At 36.9% G+C, this 27,037-nt stretch overlaps 2 protein-coding genes across 2 annotated transcripts in view; both read right to left on the bottom strand.

Moving 5' to 3' along the window:
- LOC111387504 overlaps positions 1–21,829 on the bottom strand; it is a 28,138-nt gene extending 6,309 nt beyond the window's left edge. Inside the window, exon 1 of the mRNA XM_023012065.1 lies at positions 21,552–21,829. Within this exon, the coding sequence (XP_022867833.1) occupies positions 21,552–21,829 (278 nt within the window). The remainder of the gene's footprint in view (positions 1–21,551) is intronic.
- Positions 21,830–23,953: 2,124 nt separating this feature from the next.
- On the bottom strand, positions 23,954–25,394 carry LOC111387503. Its single transcript, XM_023012064.1, has 3 exons — positions 25,296–25,394; positions 24,627–25,168; positions 23,954–24,365 (listed from the first exon to the last, which is right to left on the bottom strand). Exons 1-3 carry the CDS (start codon positions 25,392–25,394, stop codon positions 23,954–23,956), a joined length of 1,053 nt encoding a protein of 350 aa, XP_022867832.1.
- Positions 25,395–27,037: the final 1,643 nt, after the last annotated feature.

Raw genomic sequence — 27,037 nt, 5'->3', positions numbered from 1 at the left:
TAAAAACTCATACTGGGCCCTATATCTTCAAGAAACTCATTTGTCTTCATTATCTTGTTCTTTGTGGAATTTGCACCACCTACTTAATATTTATTAAATATTCAAAAATTACATTTTACTTTTTTTATACAATTATTACTGTAATATTAAAGTAAAAACAAAATGTGAAATACAACCCAACTCTTAGAAATAATAAATATGGTACCTAAATTTAGTCAACCAAATATGCTCTATGCATACGTTTTGACCAAGATGAAAGTCCCTAATTAATGCCTTTTGAAATTTTGTGAATTTCGACTCTCACTTGAATGATCCTCCAGAAAAAATCCCAAAACCACTCCAAAGATTATTCATTTACAGATATTCGGCAGCTCAATGTTGAAATTGAGAAACCTATCATTCATTTTCCTGATTTGACAGTGTTATGTATTATCACACAGTTCATGAAACCTAAAAATGACCTACTTAATATTTAATAAATCTTGAAAAATTACATTTTAACTCTTTTTACACAATTATTATTGGTATGGTAGCTAAATTTGCTCCACCAAAACATGCTCTATGTATAGTTGAATTGGTTCATGAATCAAAGATTGAAAATGCTATGGGTTCAATCAGGGGCGAACCTAAGAATTTTGTCCAGTGCGGGCAAAATTTAATTAAGGTTGAACTTTTCGGTTATAGATTTAATGATATTACGCCAATGCTAAAAATAACTTAGAGACAATACTAATAAGATAATCATCTTCTTCCTTATTCTAGGATCTGTAGTAAGTTGTGCAATATCAAAATCCATTTTCTATGAAATATTTTCTTTTAAAGAATCTTTACATCGACACTTCACACTAAAATAAACCACAAGTGACAATTAAGTACTAATTGATAAGAAAAAACTACTACCTTTCACAAATTGGTAGAACAACATAAAATCATCACTAATTGACAAAAATCAAAATTTCAAGAATCCATCACAAATATTACCAATATTCAACATTCACATAATCAAAATCCTTAATATTAAACAAAAAAATCACATGATCAAAAAAATTTTGCTGCAAATTTGAGTGCCCAAGAAAATGTGAGTTTTAGGAAAGAAATGAACTTTGAAAATATTTCAAAACGAGGGCAGATTTAAAGAAATTTTTTAATTTCTTGCTAAGGGGAAAGAGTCACAAAAAGTCTCCGTGCACTTGGGGTTGGGATAAATTAGTGTATGGGCTGGACTATAAATAAATGAAAAACATACTTAAAAAAAGGGGGGTGGGGGGATAAAAATTGGATTGACCATGGGCTTGGGCCAAAAATCCAGTGCGGGCATTTGCCTGCACTGGACAGTACATGGCTCCGCCCATGGGTTCAATTAGATGCACTTGAAAGCTTAGAGACCGAAAATATAGCCTAAAAGGGGGAAAAAAATGATGATGCATACATGTTCGGGATCCAACATGTGAAAGAATAGAAGCAGCAGTCAAAAATTGCACTATGCGGTCCAACATAGTGCATTTGGGCATGTGTCACATATTATACCATGCAAGAAAAAATGCGGTGTTCAATGTTTGATAGATGCAGTTGCTTAGTTATAAAATTCGGTCAAATCTCAAGTTTCCTCATACGATTAAAACTCAATTTGATAAGATTTTGGACGATATCTTTGACCTAAATTTGAGTCATATAAATACCAGAATGTCTCCTGCACCTAGATCGAGCCTCTTTCACACATAAAGAACTCCAAAACACTGAGATAATTCGAGAGATCTATAGGAAGAAGAGAACAAACTCATATTTGTAAGAGTTTTCAATTGTGAAATTGCAAGAGATTATCAAGTAGAACTCATACCGTAATTGGCACAAGAATTAGGAAGATAATTCAAGAGACATCAAGAATCCATTAAAGTCATTCAAGAACTCAAAATTTCTCCTCAATTATTCAATTTCTAAATGATGTTTATTAAACTTAGAATGATTTCTTATAATTTCAATATGTTAGGCTAAATTTTTACATTGCTAGAATGAGATGATCCCTTGTCATGATATTTTTGGTTTGAATAATTAGCTTGACGTTAATTGATTAGAATGTTTGGTTGTTTAGTATGGTTTAGCTTGCTTTTAAATTATTTGGCACTAGTTTAATTTTCCGTGGATTTTATTGTCATTGGAAGAGCTAATACGATCATTAGTACTTAGTAATATTCATTATGAGGTTCGATAGATGATAGAGATGTTTCACATGGTTTCTATAGATGTTCTAGGTAGTTTAATGCATTGTTATATGTTCGTACCTGTAATGATCCGCATTCCTTTACATGATTTATATACATAACTGCTTCTTAAATTTAATTCTTAATTCATAAATTTTAATGTTGTCATAATTAATTTTGCTTTTGCATTAGGATGTATCGTAGACGTTCTAGATGATCATTGTGTTCATTAAAGTTAACTTTAGTAAGATAAACCAAAATATAAGGAAAATAATATACATGTTCAATTTATTTTAATTTATTGTCTAAATATACTGTTTAGTTATTTGATTGATTAATTTAGTATACGTTGACTAAACTGTGCATTAATTGGAAGAATAAAGGAAAGTATCATTTAGTTACCAAATTGACATGGATTTAACCTATAACTGATGCCTTATGATTTGAATAAGAAACCCTTTTTATGCAAAATTTGAAGGAAAGGGAACTATTATTTATTTTCTTATAAAAGGGAAGTGAACCCTAAAAGAAATCTCTGTTTTCTTTCTTTCCCTTCCTTTTGATTTACATGCTGATTAACTTGAATTTGTAATTATGTGATGTAAATATCTGATGATTGCATTTTATGTTATTAATGCTTCTCATGACATATTCCTGTACATCAATACATTTATACGCATACATAAAGTTTTCAAGGAATAAAAAGTTTACAAATTTTCATGAGTCAATGAATGTTTTAAAAAGAAATGTATCCTGAATATTTTCAATACGAGTTGTATGTCTATACCATGAAAGGTTTGAGTGGGATCGGCCCACCTACTATTTCTTAGATTCATGGACCCGATTCAATTCAGTGGGTGGAGGACTAAGCTGAATCACATGCCTTGTTAGAAAGTGAAGTGGAAGAATCTACTGCGACCAATGTTCAATGATAACGTTAATGTTATCCACTTTACGGTAGCAGTAGGATTCGATCGGGTTCTAAATAATAATTGTTTACTACATACATATTGGTTAGATGATACACTAAATGAGCTTAGGATGTAATGTTAATGATTTTAAAGAAATGGAAGTAAATGGGATACATAAATGAAAAGCTGTGTATTTTAAGTAATGTATATGTAAAACCTAAGAATGCATCATGTGCAGAGGTTTAGTTACTAGGCTTTAGTTCATTCCACTTTATTATTATAATTTTAGTGGTGTTTCAGTTTGATATCAAAGCCAGGTTTATAAAATCGATTTTGTAAACAAAAAAATGTGTCGTAAAAAAATTTAAATAAAAGGGATACAGAACTGAGTTCTTGCGGCAAGGGATCCTATCGCAATCATCTCGTAAGATTGAGTTTTTATTTTTACACTGCTCATTGGTACTCAAACGAAAATTTTGTTGATGCAAATATAATATTAAATTTTCTTATAAGCAACAGTTTAATTGTCTTCTAGTATGGCCCCCACTATTCGTTTTCAAGCTCACGAAGAAACATCGAAAGCTCAAATAGAAAGGTCCAATAACAAAAATGCAACATCAGGAACCCCAATGACAATGGAGGCTTTCGTGCAAGCATTAGCAGTTTTTGGGCAAAACAACCAACCAAGACGAAAATATCAAAACCAAGAACAAGGGATGATCTCAGAGTTTAAGTTGTCTCCACTACCATTTACTGGTACTATTGATCCACTAGAAGCTAAAAAATGAATAATCGAAATTCAGAAGACCATCTCAGTTATAAGCTGTACCGAACAAGAAAAGGTCACTTTGCAGCCTATATGCTCCAAAGTGATGCTTATGATTAGTCGTTGATGGTTCAACGCCAACATGAGAAGGATGCTAGACCCTTCACCTGGGAGATGGTTAAAGATGCCTTCAACAACAAGTATTTCCCTAAGAGTATTCGCCAACAGAAAGAGAGAGAGAGAGAATTCATTAAGTTGGAGCAGGGGAATTGAACAGTTGCTGAGTATGAGGCTGAATTTGCTTGTTTGACAAAGTTTGCTCCAGGTTTGGTCGCAACAGAAGGCAGAAAGGACTAAAGCCTCGCATAAAGCAAACAGATTTAAGAAAGGACTTAAGCCTCGCATAAAGCCCTCCATTTCGATAATAATGTCGATGAAAGCTAGTCTAAAGTAGACATATTTAAAGAAGGACTTAATCCTCATATAAAGCCCTCCATTCCAATAATAATGTCGATGAAAGCTAGTCAAATGTTAAATAAGTGTCGTATAGCTTATCTAGCTTCAATAATAGAAATTTCAAAGTCTGATCTTTCGATTGAGCGTATTCCTGAGGTTCGAGAATATAACGATGTGTTTCCAGATGATCTCACTTCTGCCATCGAATAGGAAAATCGAATTTGTTATCAATTTAATGCCTGGAACATCCCCAACATCAAAGGAACCATACTAAACGGTCCCAGCTGAACTGAAGGAGCAACTTCAAGACCTAATGGATAAATGATTTATTCGGCCTAGTTTCTGGCCATGGGGTGCTCCAGTTCTATTTGTAAAGAAGAAAGATGGCTCAATGAGACTGTGTATGGACTACCGAGAACTAAACAATGTTAACATCAAGAACAAGTATCCACTACAAAGAATAGAGGACTTGTTTGATCAACTCCAAGGCGCTAGCCATTTTTCCAAAATTGATTTATGATCAGGTTATCATCAACTAAGAATTAAAGAAGAAGACATTCCAAAGACAGCCTTTCGCGCTTGATATGGGCATTATGAGTTTCTTGTAATGACGTTTAATTTGACATACGTACAAAGCTTTACAATAACAATAGATTTATTTATTTAATATAGCCGTATTATGGGTTCATATTTAGATAGTGAACTTACAAAAGCTTCTAAATAAATATAATGAATTAGGATTTTGGACACTTTTGACTTCATGGACGGCTCGGAACATCTCCACTTAAATAGTAAAACTTAAGGACTTGAAGGTAAGTAAACCTCCCATTGTTTTCATCTGCACGTTATATTATTAGATATATAAATATGTTAACTTGAATTTGTAATTATGTGATTTGAATATTTGATGATTGCATTTTATGTTATTAATGCTTCTCATGAAATATTCCTACACACATCGAGAAGAAGGTATCAGCAACAACTGGTTTTATTACGGGACAACTCATGATGTTCATATCGCATCGGCTCGGGCTAATATGCTGATTGCTGGGGATACATCCATACGCATACATAAAGTTTCTAGGTATAAAAAGCTTTCAAATATCATGAGTATTGGAACGTTTTAAAAAGAAATGTATCCTGAATATTTTACTAGGACGTGTATGTCTATGACATGAAAGGTTTATTTGGGAAATGGGGGTGTGGGTGACTGGCGCACACAACCAATGTTCAATATTCAACAATAATTTTAATGTCAGCCGCTGTGCGGTATTACTAGTAGGACTCAATTGGGTTCCAAATAATAATTGTCCACTGCATTTTGATTGGTTAGGCGATACACCAAATTGTGCTCACGATGTAATATTAATTGTCTTAAAGAAACGAAAGGAAAAGGGATACATAAATGAAAAGGTATGTATTTTAAGTAATGTATATGCATAACATAAGCATGAATCATTGTGCATGAGATTTACGTACTAGGCTTTAGCTCATTCCAATTTATGATTATAATTTCAAATGATGAGAGCTAGAGCGTGATGGATTCAGTACTATCCAAATTGAATATTCTATTCCTACATTAATAAGACAATTTGAATCATTTTGAAGTTTGCTTTAATTATTTTAAATAAACTATGTAATTTTTTTATGCTTTTTTTATGATTTTATAAATTCCGCAAATTTATGACATCAATTAAGTTTAATTCTTATTATTAAATTTTATCTAATTCGATTAATTTATTTCTTAAATGAAAATTAAATGCCTGCGCTCATATGTTTAGAATTGTCTAGACTTGGGGTGTTTGAGTATCTTGCATAGATATATAGAAAGGTCACATGTAGGATTAGATTTAATTGCTATCGAGAGAAGCTTTTAAATAAATTAGGAACATTGACCAACTCGTATGATATCAATGTGTCAATTTAATTGTTGGAGTAAAAATGGAATAATAAGGGGGATTTTACGTCTTAACAACACATCTCACAAATTTGATAAAATTTTACTTTGATTTCCAGTTAAATGATAAATTAGATATAGCTTAGTTACAACTCAATATTACTATTCGATAAAGGGTATTAATATATTTAACTCGATCAAATACATAGTTCTCATGGATTCGACACTTTATTCACCATTATATTACTTGATCATGATCCCTGCACTTGCGAATTTTCAAAGGACCAATCTTCAAGTCTTGACATACACTCGAATAAGTCTTCTTGTTTGTCGAGAAGTCTTAGGCCATTATAGCATCCTAGAAACTTGAACTTGATTTCTAAGTCGGCTAAAAGCCTTTCAAGCGTGTGGTTAAACTTATTTTTATATGTAGTCAGAGATAAAATTTGACTTTCATTTTATTTGAATTCAAGCTTGACCAAATAATCATCAACTTGACTTCGATCATGTAAGTGTTATGCCCTAGGTCCAATCAACTTTGAATATAAATGCTTTTAATATGTAATTAATGCAATTTTATGGTAGATTTATTATTTAATTAATATTCAATTAAATTAAATAATAGAGTCCGTAGATTCAAAATTTTGTAATTTGTTAATCACAAGGAGTTGTGATTGTGAGATACAAATTACATATGATTGAATCTTAAATCGTTCGTGGTCGCAAGTAATAACGAGATACAGATATCGTTATTGCGGATAGACCATCACGTGTGGCATTTCTTACTTGTGAAGAAAGTAGATAATCTCACACGCTAAAGTGTGGTGACACTTAAATGAACACATGGATGTTTTGTTGTAGAACAAAACATTGGAGACCCGCCTAGAGATTCCATATGAATAACTATCTGAGTGTTAGTAGTTAATTTTCTAACGTTCAGTGGTGGAATTGGTCTTTTGACTTGAGGTCGTCATAGATATGAGTACAGTCATGCTTTGACGATGTTGGTGTTGCTCTGCCAAGGGCCGCTATCGTTCGGGTATGTCAAGAATCGTATGAATGTTGTGAATGACCAATATAGGATTCATCACTCTTAAATAGTAAGAGGTTATGATCTACATTTCATTCAATTAAGTCGATAATGACATCCTTGGCCAAGGTGTACTCATAAGTCGAAAACGAGTTTACGACTTATATTGACTTAATAGTGGAGTGAAAGATATGATAGATAATCAAGATTGACACACTTTCATATCTCGTAATTGATCGGATCATATTGACGAAGGGATTATAGTCTCACGATAAACGAATGAATTTGATTTTGTCATATTACATGACATTTTTCGTCACATATATTGCCCTGACACATTGCTAGATATCAATTTGGGACGGCGAGTGTGAATTGATAATTTATTAAAAGGGTGTTTTAATTTATCAATTTTGATTAGATCAAAATAATATTTCACGTCGTTAGATATCATGATAGGGAACCTGATGGGTCGCACACAAAAGAGAATTAGAATATTTTAATTTATCAATTAATTAATTTAACAAGCGTTGGATAAATTAATTAATTGGATTGCATATTTATAGGCCTGAATCAATTAATTAGATTAATTAGTTCACGGACTGGATTTAATTAAAGGGGTTAATTAAATATTGAACCGGGTCAGGTCAAGCCCGTTTGGGCTTATATAAAGATGACTAGGGTTTTCAAATTCAGTAAAGAATTCATTATTCTTGCTAACACAAGAAGAAAACATGAATCATGTAATCTTGATCTCTGTGTGAATCATCGTTGGAGGCTGGACAATTGGACAGCTGTGGGAGACAGATCCAAGTTGCTAGAATAAAGATATGGCAAATGAGTTTGCAGATTGACAAAAGGTACAACCACTATCACAGTTTCTATCTAAACACAAAGAAGATTCCTAGCGGGAATTGAAAAAAAAAATTCTACTGCGCATGATAAGTAGATTTCCAACAGTGGTATCAGAACCTACTTTATATTTGGTAGAAGTTGTTTCGAATCATTGGAACGATTAAAAGTTAATTGTTGTTTTTTTAGCAATTAAGAAAATAATTTTTCATATTCAAAATTTGATTTTGAATAGAAAATAATTTCTTGGATTGGAATAATATATGAAATCTGTTTAATAAAAAAAATCTGAAAAATGCAATTGTCGCCGCTGCGTGTTGCAGCAGCGAAAATCGTTGCTGCTGCAGCGGCGCTCGCCATCGCTGTTGTTGCTACCCCGTAGCGCTACGGCTGGTCAACACATGAACGTCGCTATTTTGTCAGCGGCGGCCACTTCTCGATTTGGTAGCCGACAACACCGCCGCCAAGGAGAAACGAAAACAAAAAAAGGGGAAATTTTTGGGGTTTTAAGTTGAGGGGTTGATGGTTGGAGGCGGCCTGGTATGCAATTTGAGAAATTGCAGGCCCCTGCTTGCAGTTTTATATAAGTGGTCAAGTTTGCAATTTATGAAAAATGACCTGTTCCGAAATTTATGAAATGAAGGGGCTCTCTTGGAAATTTTAAACTAGGGTCAATATGCAATTTTAAAAGGGGGTTTTGAATTTAATTTTTAAATGGTTTTAAATTTGAATTTCAAATGAGTTTGACCCATAATTTTAATTTTAACCCGGAATTAAAATTTTATTTAAAATTGACGATTTTTATATTTTCGTTAAAATTAGATTTTAACTTAAATATTAAACTTTGACCCCAAATTTAATTTTATTTTATTTAGGAATTTTATCCTATATTAAAATATTAATTCAATTTAAATTAGAGTTGGATTCTAATTTAATTTTAATTAATTATTCACCCAAATATGTTCTTGAAATTAGAATTGGATTCTAATTTGACATTTAATTAAATTTTGATTTTAATTAAATTGTCTTGCCCTAAATTTTTTTGTAAAATTAGAGTAGGACTCTAATATGTTGTTTAATTAAAATTTGATTTTAATTAAACGAGTTCGCCCTAAAAATCTTGAAATTATAGTTGGACTCTAATTTTGCTATTTAATTAAAATTTGATTTTAATTAAATTCAACCGCCTTAGATTTTGAAATTAGAGTTTGACTCTAATTTGATATTTAATTAAAATTTGATTTTAATTAAATAGTTCCGCCCTATAGTTTTGGAATTAGAGTTGGACTCTAATTCGATATTTAATTAAATTTTAATTTTAATTAAATATGCCCGCTAATTATATTAATTGACTAATATGATTAATTAATTATTATATTGTTCCGATCCACTTTGTCTAAAATAGGTTAGATGACTTAATTGCTAAAAACTTGAAACGTGTTAGTATATAATATTAGATATTATATATGCATACATTAATGTGATGAATGTGTTATTAGTGGACGATTATGGACTCGACCATGTGGATGTGTTGATTGGTTAATTTTATTCTTGTCGTTTTATGAGCCTGCGAGCTCTTAATTGTTTTGGGCCTGCGAACTCGTTGTTGTAATTATTATAAGCCTGCGAGCTCTTATTCATTTTGGACCTACGAGTCCGTTATTGTTATTGTTATTGTTATTTTGGGTCTATCAGTCCAATTTCATCTACGTCTGCGTGTCAATTAGTATATGATACATGTAACAACTAGACTAATTGAAGACACATGAAGAAGAGGAAACTATGAAGATGGTACATTGATACTGACCAATGCGATAACCCCAAGGAATAGACCAACTAGTCTTCCTTATGATTAGAAAAAATTAGATAGTAAAGTCCATAATCGTCTACACTATTACATTATATTATATATATGTTTATTTGCATGGTAGATGTGTAATACAATATATATGATATTACGATGAAACTTTTGAATGCAAAACCCCTCGATAAAATATTAAGTCACATTTATAATCGCCTTCCATCATTATTATGAAAAACCAGAGTCCCAAATTGCCTCAACTTGTTGAGTACACTCAAGACTGGTCTATTAGGAATATGTTTGACACTATGAAATATTTGATATTTTTGAATGACGGGTTTGATTTAACTAAAATTTATTTTTTGTTGAGTACACTCAAGGAGATAAATCTTAGATGCATGTTAAGCTAACACATAAGATATGTGAAGACAAAGAGTTGTCAGCTTAATGATCTGTGAGTTGTATGAAGATACAATTGATAATAGTATCTACCCAAATGTTATATTAAGGCTTGTTGAGTACACTAAAGATCTTAGTATAATAGATGGGATCTCGGACCATTGAAAGTCAAGTATGAATTCCATAAATTTATGTGAGAGGGTAAAAAATTTGAATTAAACTGTAGGAGTATAATTAATTTAATAAAAGTCCATGCTAAATTAATTGATGTATTTTATATATTATTCTTTTTCTTTTTATCATTTACATTTATATTGAATCTTGAGTAACCATATGTTTTGAATGGCATACTGGATGCCAACAACCAAATTGAATTTTCTTGATTGGCACTGCAATCTAAGAATTGTTCTCAAGCATGAGAAAATTGTTTATGCCCTTGAGTAGTCCTTTCTAGAGACATTTGCTGATAACTCGATCAAGAAAGAGGTGGCTGCTATAATAAACACAGTGATGACAATAGTACTGCTACGTATGTGATACTTGCAACTATGTCACCTGAGTTACAAAAGCAACTTGAGAGTATAGATGTTAACACATAATTCTTTATTACAAGGAGTTGTATGACAATAATAATAATAAATATGAGACTCCCAAACAACTATACCGATGCAAAATGACAGAGCAATCTTCGATAGGTGCTCATGTACTGAAGATGATTGTCGTTGAGAGGTTGTCTCAATGAGGTTCAGTCATGACCTACGAACTAAGTATTGACTTAGCTTTACCATCTCTGTCAGAGAGTTATTCATACTAATTATGAATTATGATATGAATAAGTTCGAACGCACACCCATTGAGTTGCTTGACATGCTTAGGACTGTTTTGCTCAATATCAAAGTTAAAAGTGGGCAAGAAATTGATTACTCTAAGAGTATTAAAAGGAAATCTAAAGGAGCTTTGGGAAAGCGTCTAATATGGCTAAGACCGTCTAAGCGAAAGCCAATACCAAATCTAATGACCTTTAGTTTCATTATAGAATGAAAGGTCATTGAAAGAAATATTGCATAGCTTACGTCTACTTCACGAGTTTCTTAGTTATTTGATACTAGATGTAGATATCATATTTATAAAAATATGAAAATACTAAATAGAAGTAGACCATTGCGAATGGGAGAAGTTGAGCTACACGTTGAAGTTGAGCAAAGGTTGCTGCATTGCTTGTAGGAGCATACTTCTTGCCGTTGCCTTTTGACTTAGTATTGGAATTAGAGAAATGTTCCTTTGTACCTGCCGTAGCCGGAACATTAAATGAATTTCATGTTTGAACATGAACTATTTTAATGTTAAGAACAATTTGTTGTTCATGCCTATTTTTATTAAGATCTTTATGGTATGAGACGCTACAAATAACATTTATATTCTGAATACTAAGTATTCTATAATGAGTATAGAAGTTAAAAGCATAAAAGTGATAATTTAAATAATAACTAAATCTGCGATGCAAACTTGGTCATATAGATGAAATGTAATTCCAATATCACATAGAGATGTGTATGTGGAATCAATTTATTTTGAATCATTTGATAAGTGCATAACATGCCGGTTTGACACAATGACCAAATCCCCTTTTACTTGAAAAGGAATAAGTCTGCATAAATATTGACATAATACATAGTGATGTATATGGACCCATGTCAATTCATGTCAGATGAGGTTTCTCTTATGTCATCAATGATCATGTATACATGATGAAATTCAAGCATGAAGTTCTTAAAAGGTTCAAAGGATTCAAACTATAAGTAGAGAAACAAATGGGTAGAAATATTCTCGCATCAAGATCCGATCGAAATAGGAATATCTTAAGATAAAAATTTAAATTATCTAAGAGGAAATGAGATTCTCTTACATTGAACTCCTCCATATACACTACAACATTGTGGTGTATTTGAACGGAGTAATAGTAAACTATTAGATATAGTCCAATTAATAATGAGCCATGCAAATCTCCCAAAATCGTTTTCGAGTCATGCACTGACTATAGTGTGTTACACACTAAATTATGTCTCATCTAAGTTGGTTAATAGAACTCCGTACGAGCTACGGAAAGGCAATAGTCCTAACTTATTTCATATATATATATATATATAATGAATACATATTTGTGGGATATCCAAAATAGATATTTGGATATCAATTCTATTAGCCCATTAAGAAGAAAGTCTTCGTCTCATGACATATCGTTCTTTTAGAGAAAATGTTTACTCTAGGAAAGGACAATAGGAGCAAAATAGAACTTGAAAGAGTTCAAAAGTCCACAGATATAGTTAACCGAGTAGGTGAATTTGAGTTTGATCTCATATATGATATGAGACATACTCTTGATCAGGAAGTAGAGACTCCTGAACACATGAAAGCTCCATTTAAATCTAGTAGGATCATTCGACCTTGAAGAAGGTGTGAATCCATGATTACTAGTCAGGTATTACTGGTCCAGGATAATGAACCTACTAATTTCATGAAAATATAGTCAAATGTTGACTTAAAAAGGTAGTAAGAGGCTATGAAACCTGAGATGAACTCAACATATGTGTACAAAGTTTGGACCTTGGTCGACCCTCCTGATGGGATAAAACCCATAGGTTGTAAATGGTTTACAATAAAAGGTTGACATGAATATTCATATATACAAAGTAAGGCTTGTAACAAAAGGTAATAAACAAAGACAATGTATTGGCTTTGATGAAACCTTTCACCTGTAGCCATCCTGAGGTCCATTCGGATTTTGGTTGCAATAGTTGCATACTATGACTATGGCTTAAAACAAATCTCTTGGAGTTGAAATCTTCGATTTGATGGAAAAAATCAAAATGTTTGATTTTATCAAATATGAAGACGAATTGTGTGTTTGCAAGAAGATAATGGGAGCATTGTCGCATTTTTGAAATTATAGGAAATGACATCCTTAAGTTTCAATTGTTGGAATAATGGTTGTTAAAGGATTTATTCATGAACACTATGAGGAAGCAACTTGATCTCTAGAGATAGTTCTAGAAGATTGTTTAACTCATCCCAATCTACATAGATGAAATCTTGAGAAGATTTATATGGAGAAATTGGTTTACTCTTAAGCGATGTATTGGAAAGGTTCCAAACGTGAAACAATCGTTGGTTCAATAGTAGAAACCTAATACATGATTGCTTCAGAAGCAACAAATAGTTGCAATGTGGATCAGGATGTTCATTAATGAACTTGAGATAGTTCCTAACATTGTTATCACATTACATACTATTGTGATAACAATAGAGCCAACGCGAAAGCGAAGAAACTAAGGTCTCATCAATGATTCAAACATGTATTAAGACGGTATAATTTTATCAGAGAGATAATACATAGAAATGATGTAAAGAGAAGAACGAATTCCCACATTTGATAATATTGCAGATTTACTGACAAAGAGTTGTCATAGCATAAACATGATCGTCATGTAGACTCTTATGATAGTGGATACATAAGTATTGGATCTAGTACAAGTGGGAGTTTGTAAGTATTATGCCCAACGTTGGACATAAATGCTTTTAATATGTAATTAATGCAATTTTATGGCAGATTTATTATTTAATTAATATTCAATCAAATTAAATAATAGAGTCCATAGATTCAAATTTTCGTAATTTGTTAATTACAAGGAGTTGTGATTGTGAGATACAAATTACATATGATGGAATCTTAAATCATCCGTGGTCGCAAGTAATAACGAGATATGGATATCATTATTATAGATAGACCATCATGTGTGGCATTTCTTACTTGTGAAGTAAGTAGGTGATCTTACAAGCTAAAGTGTGGTGACATTTGAATGAACACGTGAATGTTTTGTTGTAGAACAAAACATTGGAGACCCGCCTAAAGGTTCCACATGGATAACTATCTGAGTGTCAGTGGTTAATCTCTAACGTCCGGTAGTGGAATTGGTCATTTGACTTGAGGTCGTCATAGTACCTTATATGACGACAGTCATGCTTTGACGATGTTGGATGTTTATCTGCCAAGGGCCGCTAACACTACATCGTTCGAGTATGTCAAAAATCGTATGAAGGTTGTGAAGTCGATAACGAAATTCTAGGCCAATGTGTACTCATAGTCGAAAAGGAGTTTACAACTTATATTGACTTAATAGTGGAGTGAAAGATATGGTCAATAATCGAGATTGACACATTTTCATATCTCGTAATTGATCGGATCAGATTGACGAATGGATTATAGTCTCTTGATAAACGAACGAGTTTGGTTTTGTTATACCACATGACATTTCCCATCACATGTATTGTCTGACGCATCGCTAGATATCAATTTGGGACAACGAGTGTGAATTGATGATAAATTAAACAGGTATTTTAATTTACCAATTTTGATTAGATCAAAATAATATTTCACGTCGTTAGGTATCGTGATATGGAACCTGATGAGTCGTACACAAAAGAGAATTAGAATATTATAATTTAACAAGCGTTGGATAAATTGATTAATTGGGTTGCATATTTATAGGCTTGAATTAATTAATTTTCACTAATTAGTTCACGGACGGGATTTAATTAAAGGGGTTAATTAAATATTGGACCGGGTAAAGCCAAGCCCATCTGGGCTTATATAAATATGACTAGGGTTTTCAAATTTAGTAGAGAATTCATTATTCTTGCTATTGCAAGAAGAAAATTTGAATCCTGCAATCTTGGTCTATGTGTGGATTACCGTTGGAGGCTGGACAATTGAACAGCTGTGGGAGACAGATCCAAGTTGTTGAAACAAAGATATGACAAAGGAGTTTGTAGATCTACAAAAGATACAACCTCTATTACAGTTTCTATCTAAATACAAAAGCGATTCCTGGTGAGAATTGAATTTTTTTTTCCGCTGCACATGATAAGTAGATTCTTAACAGATCAAACATTGAAAGGGGAATATGTGTAACCTTTTGATAGTAATTATATATAACTAAATCTTGGACTTTTTCGAGGTATTAAATAGATCTAATCAGACCTATAAAAATCAAGTTTTATACTAATTAGATATTTAATATCCGATATGGTCCGACTCATATCACTAATGACCCAAGAGCGACCTCTTGAAATATGTAAAATATATAAGCAACTTAGCTCAGTTTGTCTACTATTAAAATAGGAAAATGACTTTTAGAATATTAAACTTTTGGAGAATGTGAGATTAAAAGGTTGGTAAAAATTTTGGATTTAGGTGCAAAATATTTTATTGTATGAATGTGAGGTTGAAATGAATTTGAGAAAAAAATAGTTTTGAAATCACGGTTGACAAACAGGGCTTAATTTTAATTCCCTACTGTCGAATCCTTTTGACTTAATTCATTACTTATGTGTGACATCAAATAATTAGTATTAGACTAAATTGACGTTTTATTCCCTGCTATTTTTTTTCACGTGCTTACATTTTTTGCAATTCTTGTGATCAAATCACAATAACAATTTGGCCATAAAAAATACTGAACTTAGATAAAGACAGATAGAAAAAAATACTTAAGCAGGTTCTTTCATCCTTGTAATAGAGCATAGACTCCAAAAGCAAAAATTTGTCTACTAATTTGATTCTTTTTTTGATTCACTATGTACACCTAGCTGTCAAGCTCGGTGTACAGCCCCCTTTACAAGAGGGGGTCTGTGATTTTTTTATTGGACACGTGCCCACCTCTCTTGTGAGGGGGCTGTAAGACAGCTTGGTGTACAACTCCCTTACAAGAGGGTGGCTCGCATCCAATAAAATTGCGAGCCCCTCTCTCTTGTAAGGGGACTGTACACCAAGCATTCAAGCTCGATGTACAACCATCAATAATCAAAATCTGATGTGTACAACCATCAAAACTCAATATTTGATGTGAACCTTGGAACCAACAACAAGATTTGATATTCTCACACTGAGAAAGCTAAAATCAGAATTGAGAATCAATGTTTTAGGACTGAATAACACAAAGATGGAAATCTTTGATAAGTTCTAGAAAGGTCAACGAAGAACGAGAGAAAGTGAATCCTCACTTTAATTAGTTTAATTATATCAAATAAAATTGTTGACTATGAAATTATGATCAACAAATTTCTCTAACATAACTTGGATTTTCTCCTTCTAAACTTGCTGGCTTTGATATTCAAACTGGAGCAAAAGGAGAACTGACTATTTGGGAGGGTGATATTTGATTTTGCGTGCCTTCTTTCTTCCCAACTGTACCTATTTTTATATCCCTATAGGGCCTTGAGGGTAAGTAAGTCCTGGATGTATATGTCACATAGAAATCACTGATTAGTTATGATAACTAAATATGTTAGCCCTTTGCATTTTACACATTATTTCACGTGCTCTTAATTTTTCATGGTTGAGACTGTGTATAACACATCACATTAGAAATGTTCGCTCTTAGTGGTGTCAATTCGTAAAGGCTCGCAAACTCAAGATAGTATTACTGCTTGGTTTGGAAAGTCCAATTTCAATTATCAATCAATGTTGAGTCTATCAATGTTGGTCTCTCTCCACTTCGTACATGCCATATAATTTTTTAGCATAGCAAATTGTCACAACCCGTTTATATCGACAACAATATACTAACCTATGTTGGAATAAAAATTTGATGATCCAACCTAAACATACGATTCTACATTTTATTTTTACCATCATAAAATAAAATAAGCATCTTCACAATAAGGTCCCTATAGATTCTCGCCTAATCACCTATTATGTATATATAGTACATTACAACCAAAGACCATATAACCAAATTTCAACATATATACTTTGAGGATTACAAAAGTATCTACCATGTCATTTCAAAAATCATATATGTGTGTGTGTGTGTACACACACACACAATAGATTATAAGACTAGAACAACAACCCAAAAATAACCCTACAAATCATCATCCATATAATCAAATTTCGAAATCCCATACGAGCTTCACAACTAGCGATATTCTCTACGGAGTTTCATGCTCACCTACAATGCAAGAACTATATGAATTAATGCCCAATAAATAAAAATATGTATGCTATGAGTATGAGTAATACGAATATATGCAGGCATGTCATTTCTTTGAAACATCACACTAAAATGTATCATATTCAAATATTCATCAAAGTTAACTTGAAATAGTTTCATTTTAAATATTTTCCTTTCATTAGGCCCTTAAACCACTTACTATGTACCGGATAAAGCTTCGCACAGTATCAATATCAATAATCAAATGGGCATTATGCCATCGACACTGATGAGTGAACTAGCCTTTTATGGCCACTAAAGGCACATCCTCTACCTGCCTTTATGATTACCCGAGAAGTATCCCACCCGGTAGCGCCAATAATCACAATATCACAAAGGCACAATCAAGTGGTCCACCCTCCCATGATTACCAAACGTCCATTTCCTATATACCTTTGCAATCACACAGAAAGTATCACCCGCGATACCAAACCATATCATATAGGCATGTCTCGCATGCATCGATGCCCTAGTAGTGGTTAACAAAACATTTAGTAGGAAACTCAAGTTTACCATATTGTTGTTTGTGTATGCTAGATTTTCAACCATGAACGTATGTCGTGCATGCACATGAAAATGCTTGTGAATGACATACTTAATCAAAATTGATGTCAATATGTTTTGAAACCACATACTCAATTATCATAAACACCATATGATATACAATGAGCTCCTAATCAAAATTGTATAAATTTTCCAACATTATTATATCACAAATATTATGTTCTAGCACTGTAGTTGCGAATGAATTTTTACTTACTTTTCACCCTTGTTTGTGCACTTCTATGGAGTGTAGATCAATTCACTTTTCACTTAAAGTTGGAAAACTACCTATATTACAATTTAATATTAAACATGATCCCCAATTTGATAACCTAACACACACACAATCCTCGTACTATATCTATTTAGGCCAAAATAATTTAAATGACATTATTAACTCAAATTACCTATCGCATTGCAAAATAGTTCCATAAATCTTAGTATTTCTCGAGTTCAATTATGAATGTCAATGTCATCTAATTATTGTTAATATTGATTGCTCGTGGCCCACCTCAAAGCTTCACAGTTAATCCTCAAAGAATATTTATCACTATAACTTTTCAAATTTTCAACTACTTTTTCTCTGTAATATGGACTAATTCATCATGCGATATAATAAAATATCTCTAATACAACAATTTAAAATACAATACAATATATCCGCTATTCAAATAAAATAATTTTGGGCCCATTGACCTACTCAAATGCTCATAAATATAAGGCGAAATAATAATAGATCGTATTTCTACAAGGGTATCATTCATCCTAAAGGTATGGTTGCATAGCCTAGAACAACGATATTCATAAGGTAAATGAAATAATATAGTATAGATTTTGTGGCATGCATGCATTGGTTGCAATAAAAATGGTATCATGAAACGTTAGCAATAACACTAGATATTAGTGTCATAATAGTCAAACTTAAGTTGTGGAGTAATTGGCTGGACAATATGTCAAGTAAGTGGTTTTGTGACAACCTTCGAACCTATTCCATTATCTTAGAAAAATCCTGAATAACTATTTAAAGCTAATATATTCTGCTTGACCTTAGCATTTATAGTAATTTCAGAATTTTCCCAAAATAGATAGTGTTGACCTAGAAAATTGGACCTTCTACGTGGCCAATCGAGAGCTACTCCACGTATTCCTCCTTGCGCACAATCAACGCACGATCAGACGTACACGGCCAGGACCAGTGAGGGTAGTGGCGGCTGTATACCCTCCGACGGTCAAGTCAGGTTCAGGTGGTCGGATCAATACCCAGGGGTTATGCAAAATAATAAGGGGGAGGAGAAAATATATATATGCCTGCTATGGAGAGCTATGTAGTAAGAGTTTCATTACCTTTGCCTCTTGCCAACCCTTGGGTATTTATAGGTCGGATGAACCGTTGGATGTGAGGCACGTGTATACATCTGACAGTATGAGGTGTCTGCTCATAGGCGTCAATCAGCAGCGTCTGTAGAGTGGGCGGGTAATTGCTTCTCCCAAGTTGAGTTGACATAAAGTTTATAAGTCACATCAACTAGCCTCATGGAGACGTCAAATCAATTTAAACATTAGAGGTAGAAATGATCTTGGCAAAGATCTCCTTCTGAAATTGGCGGCGGGTCTTCTGACAGAGGTCCCCGGAGTGCACTTCACCTCGGCCTCAGGGATGAGGGCGCTTCTATCAGTTCAGCAGGATCGCCTATGTCTCGCAGTGTGATAGCAGGTCGTTGACATTGGGGAGATCACTTCAAAACCACTTCAGGTGGGTCTCTAGCGGATCGGAGTGTGTGGTGGTGGACATTCTGAGGTGGTTCAGATAGGAGGGTAACAATGGTCCCCCAAGTCTAAGTATGAATATTTATATCATGGGTGGACTTACCTTTCCGATCAGATGTGTATGCCTCGGTATGTGGACTGTGACTTGTGGGAGTTTGTGGCCCAATCTTTCGCATTCGCCAAAGCGATGATCTTAGGCAAATGCTCTAAAGTTTCGCTATTGCGTAAGGAAAACAATTACTCATGTGAGACCAAAGTGCTGCAAGATTGGATTATGCGTAGGAAGAAGGTCAACTCAACGACCGAGGCGATGACCTACAGTGAACTCTCCTCAGATGCGTCTAAGCTTTGTAAAGTTGAGTGAGGAGCTCATTTGCCACCGGTGCGTTGACCTACGGGGGACGACGCGTTGGGAGATGGCTAAAACTTTGTAAAGCTTAGGAGGGGAACGCAGCGACCGAGGTGATGACCCATAGGAGACTCCGTGTCAAGTGCGTCTAAACTTTGTAAAGTTGAGTGAGGAGTCATCTGCCACCGGTGCGCTGACCCACAGGGGACGACGCCTTGGGAGATGGCTAAAACTTTGTAAAGCTTAGGAGAGAATGCAGCGACCAAGGCGATGACCCATAAGGGACTCCACGTTAGGTACGTCTAAGCTTTGTAAAGTTGAGTGAGGAGCTCATCTGCCATCGGTGCGCTGACCTACAAGGGAGGACGCGTTGAGAGATGACTAAAACTTTATAAAGCTTAGGAGGGAACCCAGCGACCGAGACGATGACCCATAGGGGACTCTACGTCAGGTACGTCTAAGCTTTGTAAGTTTGAGTGAGGAGATCGACCCGAAGTAGGCATCTGACATTAAATGATTTGACAGCTGTTGCGTATTTCCAAGGTGACAGTTGGGTGCCATGCCCATTCCCCTAAAAGGCTGCTGCGGCTACTTATTGTCGACGGCTAGTGGTGACCGAGGTGACGCATTTTATGGGAGCGTGAGGGTCACAACAAGATCTTAGGCGTAGATCAAATCTGGCATTTCATTTCAACGGCCTAGATTGATGATGCGACGGACGGCCTAGATTGATTGCATTTGAATTCACCGGTGGAGATCAGCTGGAGCGTTCTATAAAAGGTGGACTTCGAGCGTCTTTGAAGCTTTTCATCCTCGTGCAAACAGAAAATTTACTTTGCTCTCAAATCATTCATAATTTCCGACGTTTTTCGAGCGTTTTCGACTAGAAATATCAATTTTTGGCAACCTTACACCATTTCCTGACCATTTTCGACTAGGGAAACCTCTGAATTCGTAAGCTTCAGTAACTTTTGGGACATGTACATTCTGAAAAATGGTTTCTGAGGGAAGTTCTAGTTCGTGGTGGGGCCTAGAATTAATAAGGATGGACGAGCCCACTCTGGCGACCTCCTTCGATATAGCCGAAGCGATACTTGGGGGAGAATATATGGAAGAGGCCGGATAGCCCAGTTGATACTTCTGTGCACTAAGGGCGTCGGATTATCTCTCCAAACTAAAGGAGGCCGACCTAGAGAGACTTAGAGTAGAATTTAGGATTCTAGATAGTATAAATCTGATCCTTCCCGAGCCTAAAGAGAGGGCTTGCTACCCTAAGTCGAGGTGCATGGCCATAAGTAAGGCGATCCTTAGAGCCAGCCTTAGGCTTCCAATTCACCCTTTCTTTAGGATAGTACTTAGGTCCTATGGATTAGCTCTGACCCAACTCAATCCGAACTCCTGGAGCCAAATGATGGGCTCCTAGATGTTGTTGAAAGAGGCGTCACTTGGGGTTGAGATGCCCTTCTCCATCTTTCAGACCCTTTATATCACTAAATAATAGCTGCGGTCCTTGACACCCGGGACTGGTATAACCTTACTTCATGGGGTTCCCATACTTCATTCCTGCTCGATCTGTCGAGCTCCATCAAAGAGTGGAAGAGCTCATGGTGCTGGGCCGCAGGACGATGGGACATGATGGAGGGGAACCCCCTGGCACCTCTTACGGTCCCCATGAAGTACTCAGCACTTAATGAGTATCGCAGTTGCGTTTCTTTATATTTCTCTTCGGTTCGAATCGCAACTAACATTTGTATTTCTCTTGAAGGTACTCTTCCTCGGTGCGAACTATCTTCTGAAGACTTCAACACCATTTGCATCATCTATCAGCTGCCTTAGAAGAAGAGGTTATACTATCGGCTGATCAGAAAAAATCTACACTTCGTTACACACGACCTGATGGCATCTCAAGGTAACTATCCCGAAGTCTTTACCCTTCAATATTTCTGAACTATTTACACTTGTACTAATTCATCATGTGTTCCTTGCAGACAACTTCAACAAAAAGATGCCTGTGCGCCCCGACTTTAATACCATCCAAAGGATGATTGCAGAGGCACGGGCGCTAAAGACCTCCTCCTCCACCTACAAGAAGCAACTGAAGGACCTGATGGATGCCAGTAAAAGGCTCCAGCCTCCGATGGAGGAGGAGGTGCCAGAGGACCCCGAGGCCGACCTGCTACAGAAGGGCAAAAAGAGTGCCGCCCCTTCAAAATGCTCAACTGTGGCAAGGCCACCCTCCATTCTGAAGCAGAATACAATCCCAACCGGAGTGGCCATTTCGGAGAAGAGGCCTGTACCAGCAGAGGTTGCTACTGCCCTGGCCACATCGCCACTTGCTACCGTGCCTATTGCCTAAGTGCCCCCTGAGGAGGTCGACTTCTTGGGCATTAGCCCGGAGGAGCCGGTGAAAGAAGTGTTGGAGGCCCTTCCTCCAAAAACGGCTGTGGTGGCAGTGGTCCACAACAAATACTGGACTGAAGAGTGGAGGGACCATACCTCTTCCTACACAGCCGAAGACCTGGTGGTGGCCAATAATGCCTGCGTGGCCCGGGCTCTCAGGACTAGCATCCAACTCAAGGGCTTGGTGAAGGATCTAAAATCTAAGAGGAAGGACCTCGTCAAGCACCTCGAGGAAGCGATGCAGTATGGGGACACTGTGAGAGAGGCCCGGGCCAAGGCCACTGAGGAGGAGAAGGGACGGAAGGAGGTCGAGGCCCAGCTGACTGCCGCTAGAGCAGAAGTGGAGTGGCTGAAGAAAGAGCTATACGAGGTGGAGTGCCAGGTGGCTGCCATGACTCGGTGAGTGGATCACACCAACGAGCACGATCGGCTCGCCACGGAGGCTCTGGAGGCCTCAAACAAAGAAAAGGCGGAGCTGAGGCAAAAGGCGGAGGCTCAATCTGAGGAGATCGCCTCCTTGAAGGAGGAGATGAAGTCGGTAGGGAAGGTGGTGGTTCAAAATTTCATTGACCACTTCGAATAACACCCCTTGTACGATGACTTCGCCAACTTTTGGGCCTCCTGGAGTGCCCAAGGATTGCTGAGTCGGCTGAAAGAGGTCCACCCCACTCTGGACATCTCCTCTTTGGTGACAGAGTTCGAGAGACCAACTGAAGGTCGGCCTGATAGGCTTGCTGAAGAAGCTTCGGAGGCCCCGGAGGCGGTCGAGGCAGAAGCGGTCCAAGAAGACCCTTCAGTAGAATAAGGCCAACTTTTGTAATGGCTTTGGGCTTTTGTATTTCAAATTCAAGTAAATGAAATGAAACTTTTTGTTAAATATTGGTGCTTCTGCTATCTTATTGTATTGATTTGTTTACCCTTGTATGAACATCCAAGACCAAGCGCCTCTTATCAATAACCAGTTAATAACAGAAGATCGGATCACTCAAGTTAATATGAAGCGGACCACTTAAGTAAACATGAAGTGCATCTTAACGTTAATCAGTTAACAATTGGAGATTGGATCACTTAAGTAAACATATTGAAGGACTGAGGAAACAATTTACTAACCAATGTGGCACAGAACCGAAGTTTCATTACTTTAACAAATTACACTACACTTTACCAAGGTAATTTCAGCACTTAGTAAGCTAGGGAATTTACAACTGAGATCATATCAGAATACCAATTCATTAGATAATATTGAGATCGGATCGGAACAAAGGCTCATCTTTGATAGTACTTCCTCAAGTGTTCGATGTTCCATTGATGAGGTAGTGTCTTTCCTGCCATGTCTTCAATTTCGAAAGTGTCAGGTTGGGATTCTCTATGGATGTGATAAGGGTCCTCCCAGTTCGGTCCAAACACTCCGGACCCTATTAGTTTTGAAGATTGGAAGACCCTTCTGAGGACGAGGTCCCCCAAGCGAAGAGTTTGTTTCTGACCTTCGAGTTATAATAGCGGGTCATCTTTCGATGATACTTTGCCAAGTTTACTTAGGAAGCATCCCTCCTTTCTTCAAGGAGGTGGAGTTCGCTTATTTGAGCCTCGTCGTTGCTAATCTTATTGAAGTGTATCCGACGGTGTGATGGGACCCCGACCTCGACCGGGCTCATGGCCTCGGCTCCGTAGGTCATCAAGAATGGTGTTTTCCCTATTGCAGTTCGGCTAGATGTTCTGATGGCCCAGAGGGCGAGTTCGTCCACCCAAGCCCCTTTTGATGTGTCAAGCTTCCTTTTCAGGGTGTGCTTGATAATCTTGTTTACTGCCTCAACTTGTCCGTTTGCTTGAGGGTGATGAGGCATTGAGAAGTCCTTCTTTATGCCTAGCTCGTCGCATAATTCTCGCATCTTCCTATTGTCGAACTGTCTCCCATTGTTGGACACTAAGGAGTGGAGAATGACGAACCTACAAATGATGTTCTTCCAGACGAATTTAGTAGTGTTCGCGTAGGTGATCTTGGCAAGGGGTTCAGGTTCGACCCACTTAGTGAAGTAGTCAATGGAGACAATGGCGAAAGTTGCGATTCCTCTTCCTTTTGGGAGTGGACCAATGAAGTCAATACCCCACTTGGCGAATGACTAGGGGCTGGTTACTACGGAGAGGCTTTGAGAAGGCTGCCTTTGAATATTTGAGAAGCGCTGGCACTTGTCACATTTCTGGACAAACTCGCAAGCGTCCCTTTTCAAGATCGGCCAGAAATAGCCTTGACGGAGAACCTTGTGTGCTAGAGCCGTTCCTCCGAAGTGATTTTCACAGATTCCCTCATAGATTTCCCTGAGTATGTATGTGGCCTCCTCACCTCCCACGCATCGGAGAAGTAGCAAGGCGAAGCCTCTTTTGTAAAGAGTATCTTCTTGCAGGACAAAGTGCGCAGCCCTTCCTCTTAACTTTCGCGCCTCGCTTTTAGAAGCAGACAGTGATTGATCCTTCAGATAGGCGATGATAGGCTGCACCCATAATGGGGTACCTTCTATCCATAGTACCTCTTTACCTCCGGAAGTGGAGGGCTTTAATAAGTGCTCAATAGGGACAACCTTTAGCAACTCTAAGTCCTTGTTGCTGGCCAATTTTGAAAGGACGTCTACATGTGTATTTTCTAGGCAAGGGACTTGAGTCAATTCGAACCTTTCAAAATGAGGAACTAGGTCCAGAACGAACTTCAAGTATACAACCATGCTACTGTTCTTGGTCGCAAAATTCCCATTGACCTGATTCACTATAAGTTGAGAATCACTGCTCGCCAGGAGCCTTCTGATCTACATCCCTTTAGCAAGTCTAAGACCTGCCAGAAGGGCCTCATAATCAGCAGCATTGCTCGAGGCTTTAAAGCCAAACCTTACTGCGCAGTTTAGCTTGTGGCCTTCTGGGCTTTCCAAGACGATCCCTATCCCAGAGCCAGTCTCTCATGAGGACCCATCTACGAACAATTTCCATGTGGGGGCTCAGCTGGTTCCATTATCGCCTCCATTTCTGGGGCTTTGGCAAATTCAACCATAAAATCTGTAAGGGCCTGGCCCTTGAAGGCGTGTCAAGATCGAAACAATAGATTGAACTCATTGAGCTCGATTGTCCATTTTAGTAGGCATCCTGATGCGTCTGTTTTCTGCATCACCTGTTTCAATGGGAAGTTGGTGAGAACTTCGACTGAGTGGGCCAGTAAGTATGGCCTCAGCTTTCTTGAGGCTGTGATAAGGGCGAGTACCAGTTTCTTCATCTCTAGGTAGTGTGTTTCAACTGGGAAAAGTGCTTTGCTGACGTAGTACACTGGCAACTAGCGCCACTTTCTTCTCTGACTAGAATGGCGCTGACCTCCACATCCGAAACCGCTAAGCATAGTAGTAGTGACTCATCTGGTTGAGGTTTCGACAGGAGGGGTGCCTCTCCTACGTGCTTTTTCAGCGCCTGGAAGGCTTCCTCACATTTAGAAGTCCATTGGAACTTCTTTCCTTGCTTAAGCACATTGAAGAAAGGCAAGCTTTTATCTGTGGCTCTGGAGATGAAGCGATTGAGTGTGACTATCCGACCATTGAGGCTTTGGGCCTCCTTTGGTTTCTGAGGTGACCTCATCTCTAGCAAGGCCGTTATTTTCACTGGATTTGCTTCAATTCCCCTTTGATTGACAATAAATCCTAAGAACTGACCCGAAGCCACTCCAAAGGTGCATTTGAGGGGATTCAACTTCATCTTATATTTTCTAAGTATCTGAAAAGTTTGGTCGAGGTGACTTATGTGTTCGACTGCCTGGAGGCTTTTGACTAACATGTAGTCCACGTAGACCTCCATGGTTTTGCCAATGAGTTCGGTAAACATCATGTTGACCAGCTTCTAATATGTAGCTCCGGTATTCTTCAATCCGAAGGGCATGACTTTATAGCAATACAGACCTCTGTCCATAATAAACGATGTAGCTTCCTCATCAGGTTGGAACATGGGTATCTGGTTGTACCCTGAGTATGCATCCATGAAGCTCAGCAATTCGTGTCCAGCAATAGAATCCACAAGTTGGTCTATCCTTGGAAGTGGGAAGCTGTCTTTAGGGCATGCCTTATTCAAGTTTGTGAAGTCTACGCACACCCTCCACTTTTCACTGGGCTTTTTCACTAGGACTGGGTTGGATATCCACTTTGGGTAGATGGCTTCCCTTATGAAACCACTATGGCTAAGTTTGTTTACTTCGTCTTTCAGTGCCTCGTACCTCTCCAGATTAAGGGCACATCTCTTCTGTCGATGGGTGGCACAAGAGGGATTGATGTTAAGATGGTGGCAACTGATCCTTGGATCTATTCCCACCATGTCTTCATGCTTCCAAACGAAGACATCCAAGTTCCTTTTCAGGAAGCTTATCATCTCTTCTTTTGCTTCGGGGGACAGTGCCTTCCCTATACGCAAGACCTGACTGGGGTCTTCTAGGTTGGTGGAAAAAGTTTTCAGTTCTTCCATTGGGGTTGTATTTGGTTCAGAGTCAATTTTTCGGGGATCTAACTCATCAAGAGGGTGCCCTTGTTCACGGGCCTCTTCCATGTCGACGTCTTCCTCTTGTTCAGAGGTATGCCCTTGTTCAGGGGCGTCGAGCATTT

The sequence above is a fragment of the Olea europaea genome, unplaced genomic scaffold (genome assembly GCF_002742605.1).
Source record: "Olea europaea var. sylvestris unplaced genomic scaffold, O_europaea_v1 scaffold406, whole genome shotgun sequence".
NCBI classification, from domain to species: domain Eukaryota; kingdom Viridiplantae; phylum Streptophyta; class Magnoliopsida; order Lamiales; family Oleaceae; genus Olea; species Olea europaea.
This window is presented reverse-complemented; position numbering and strand designations above follow the sequence as displayed.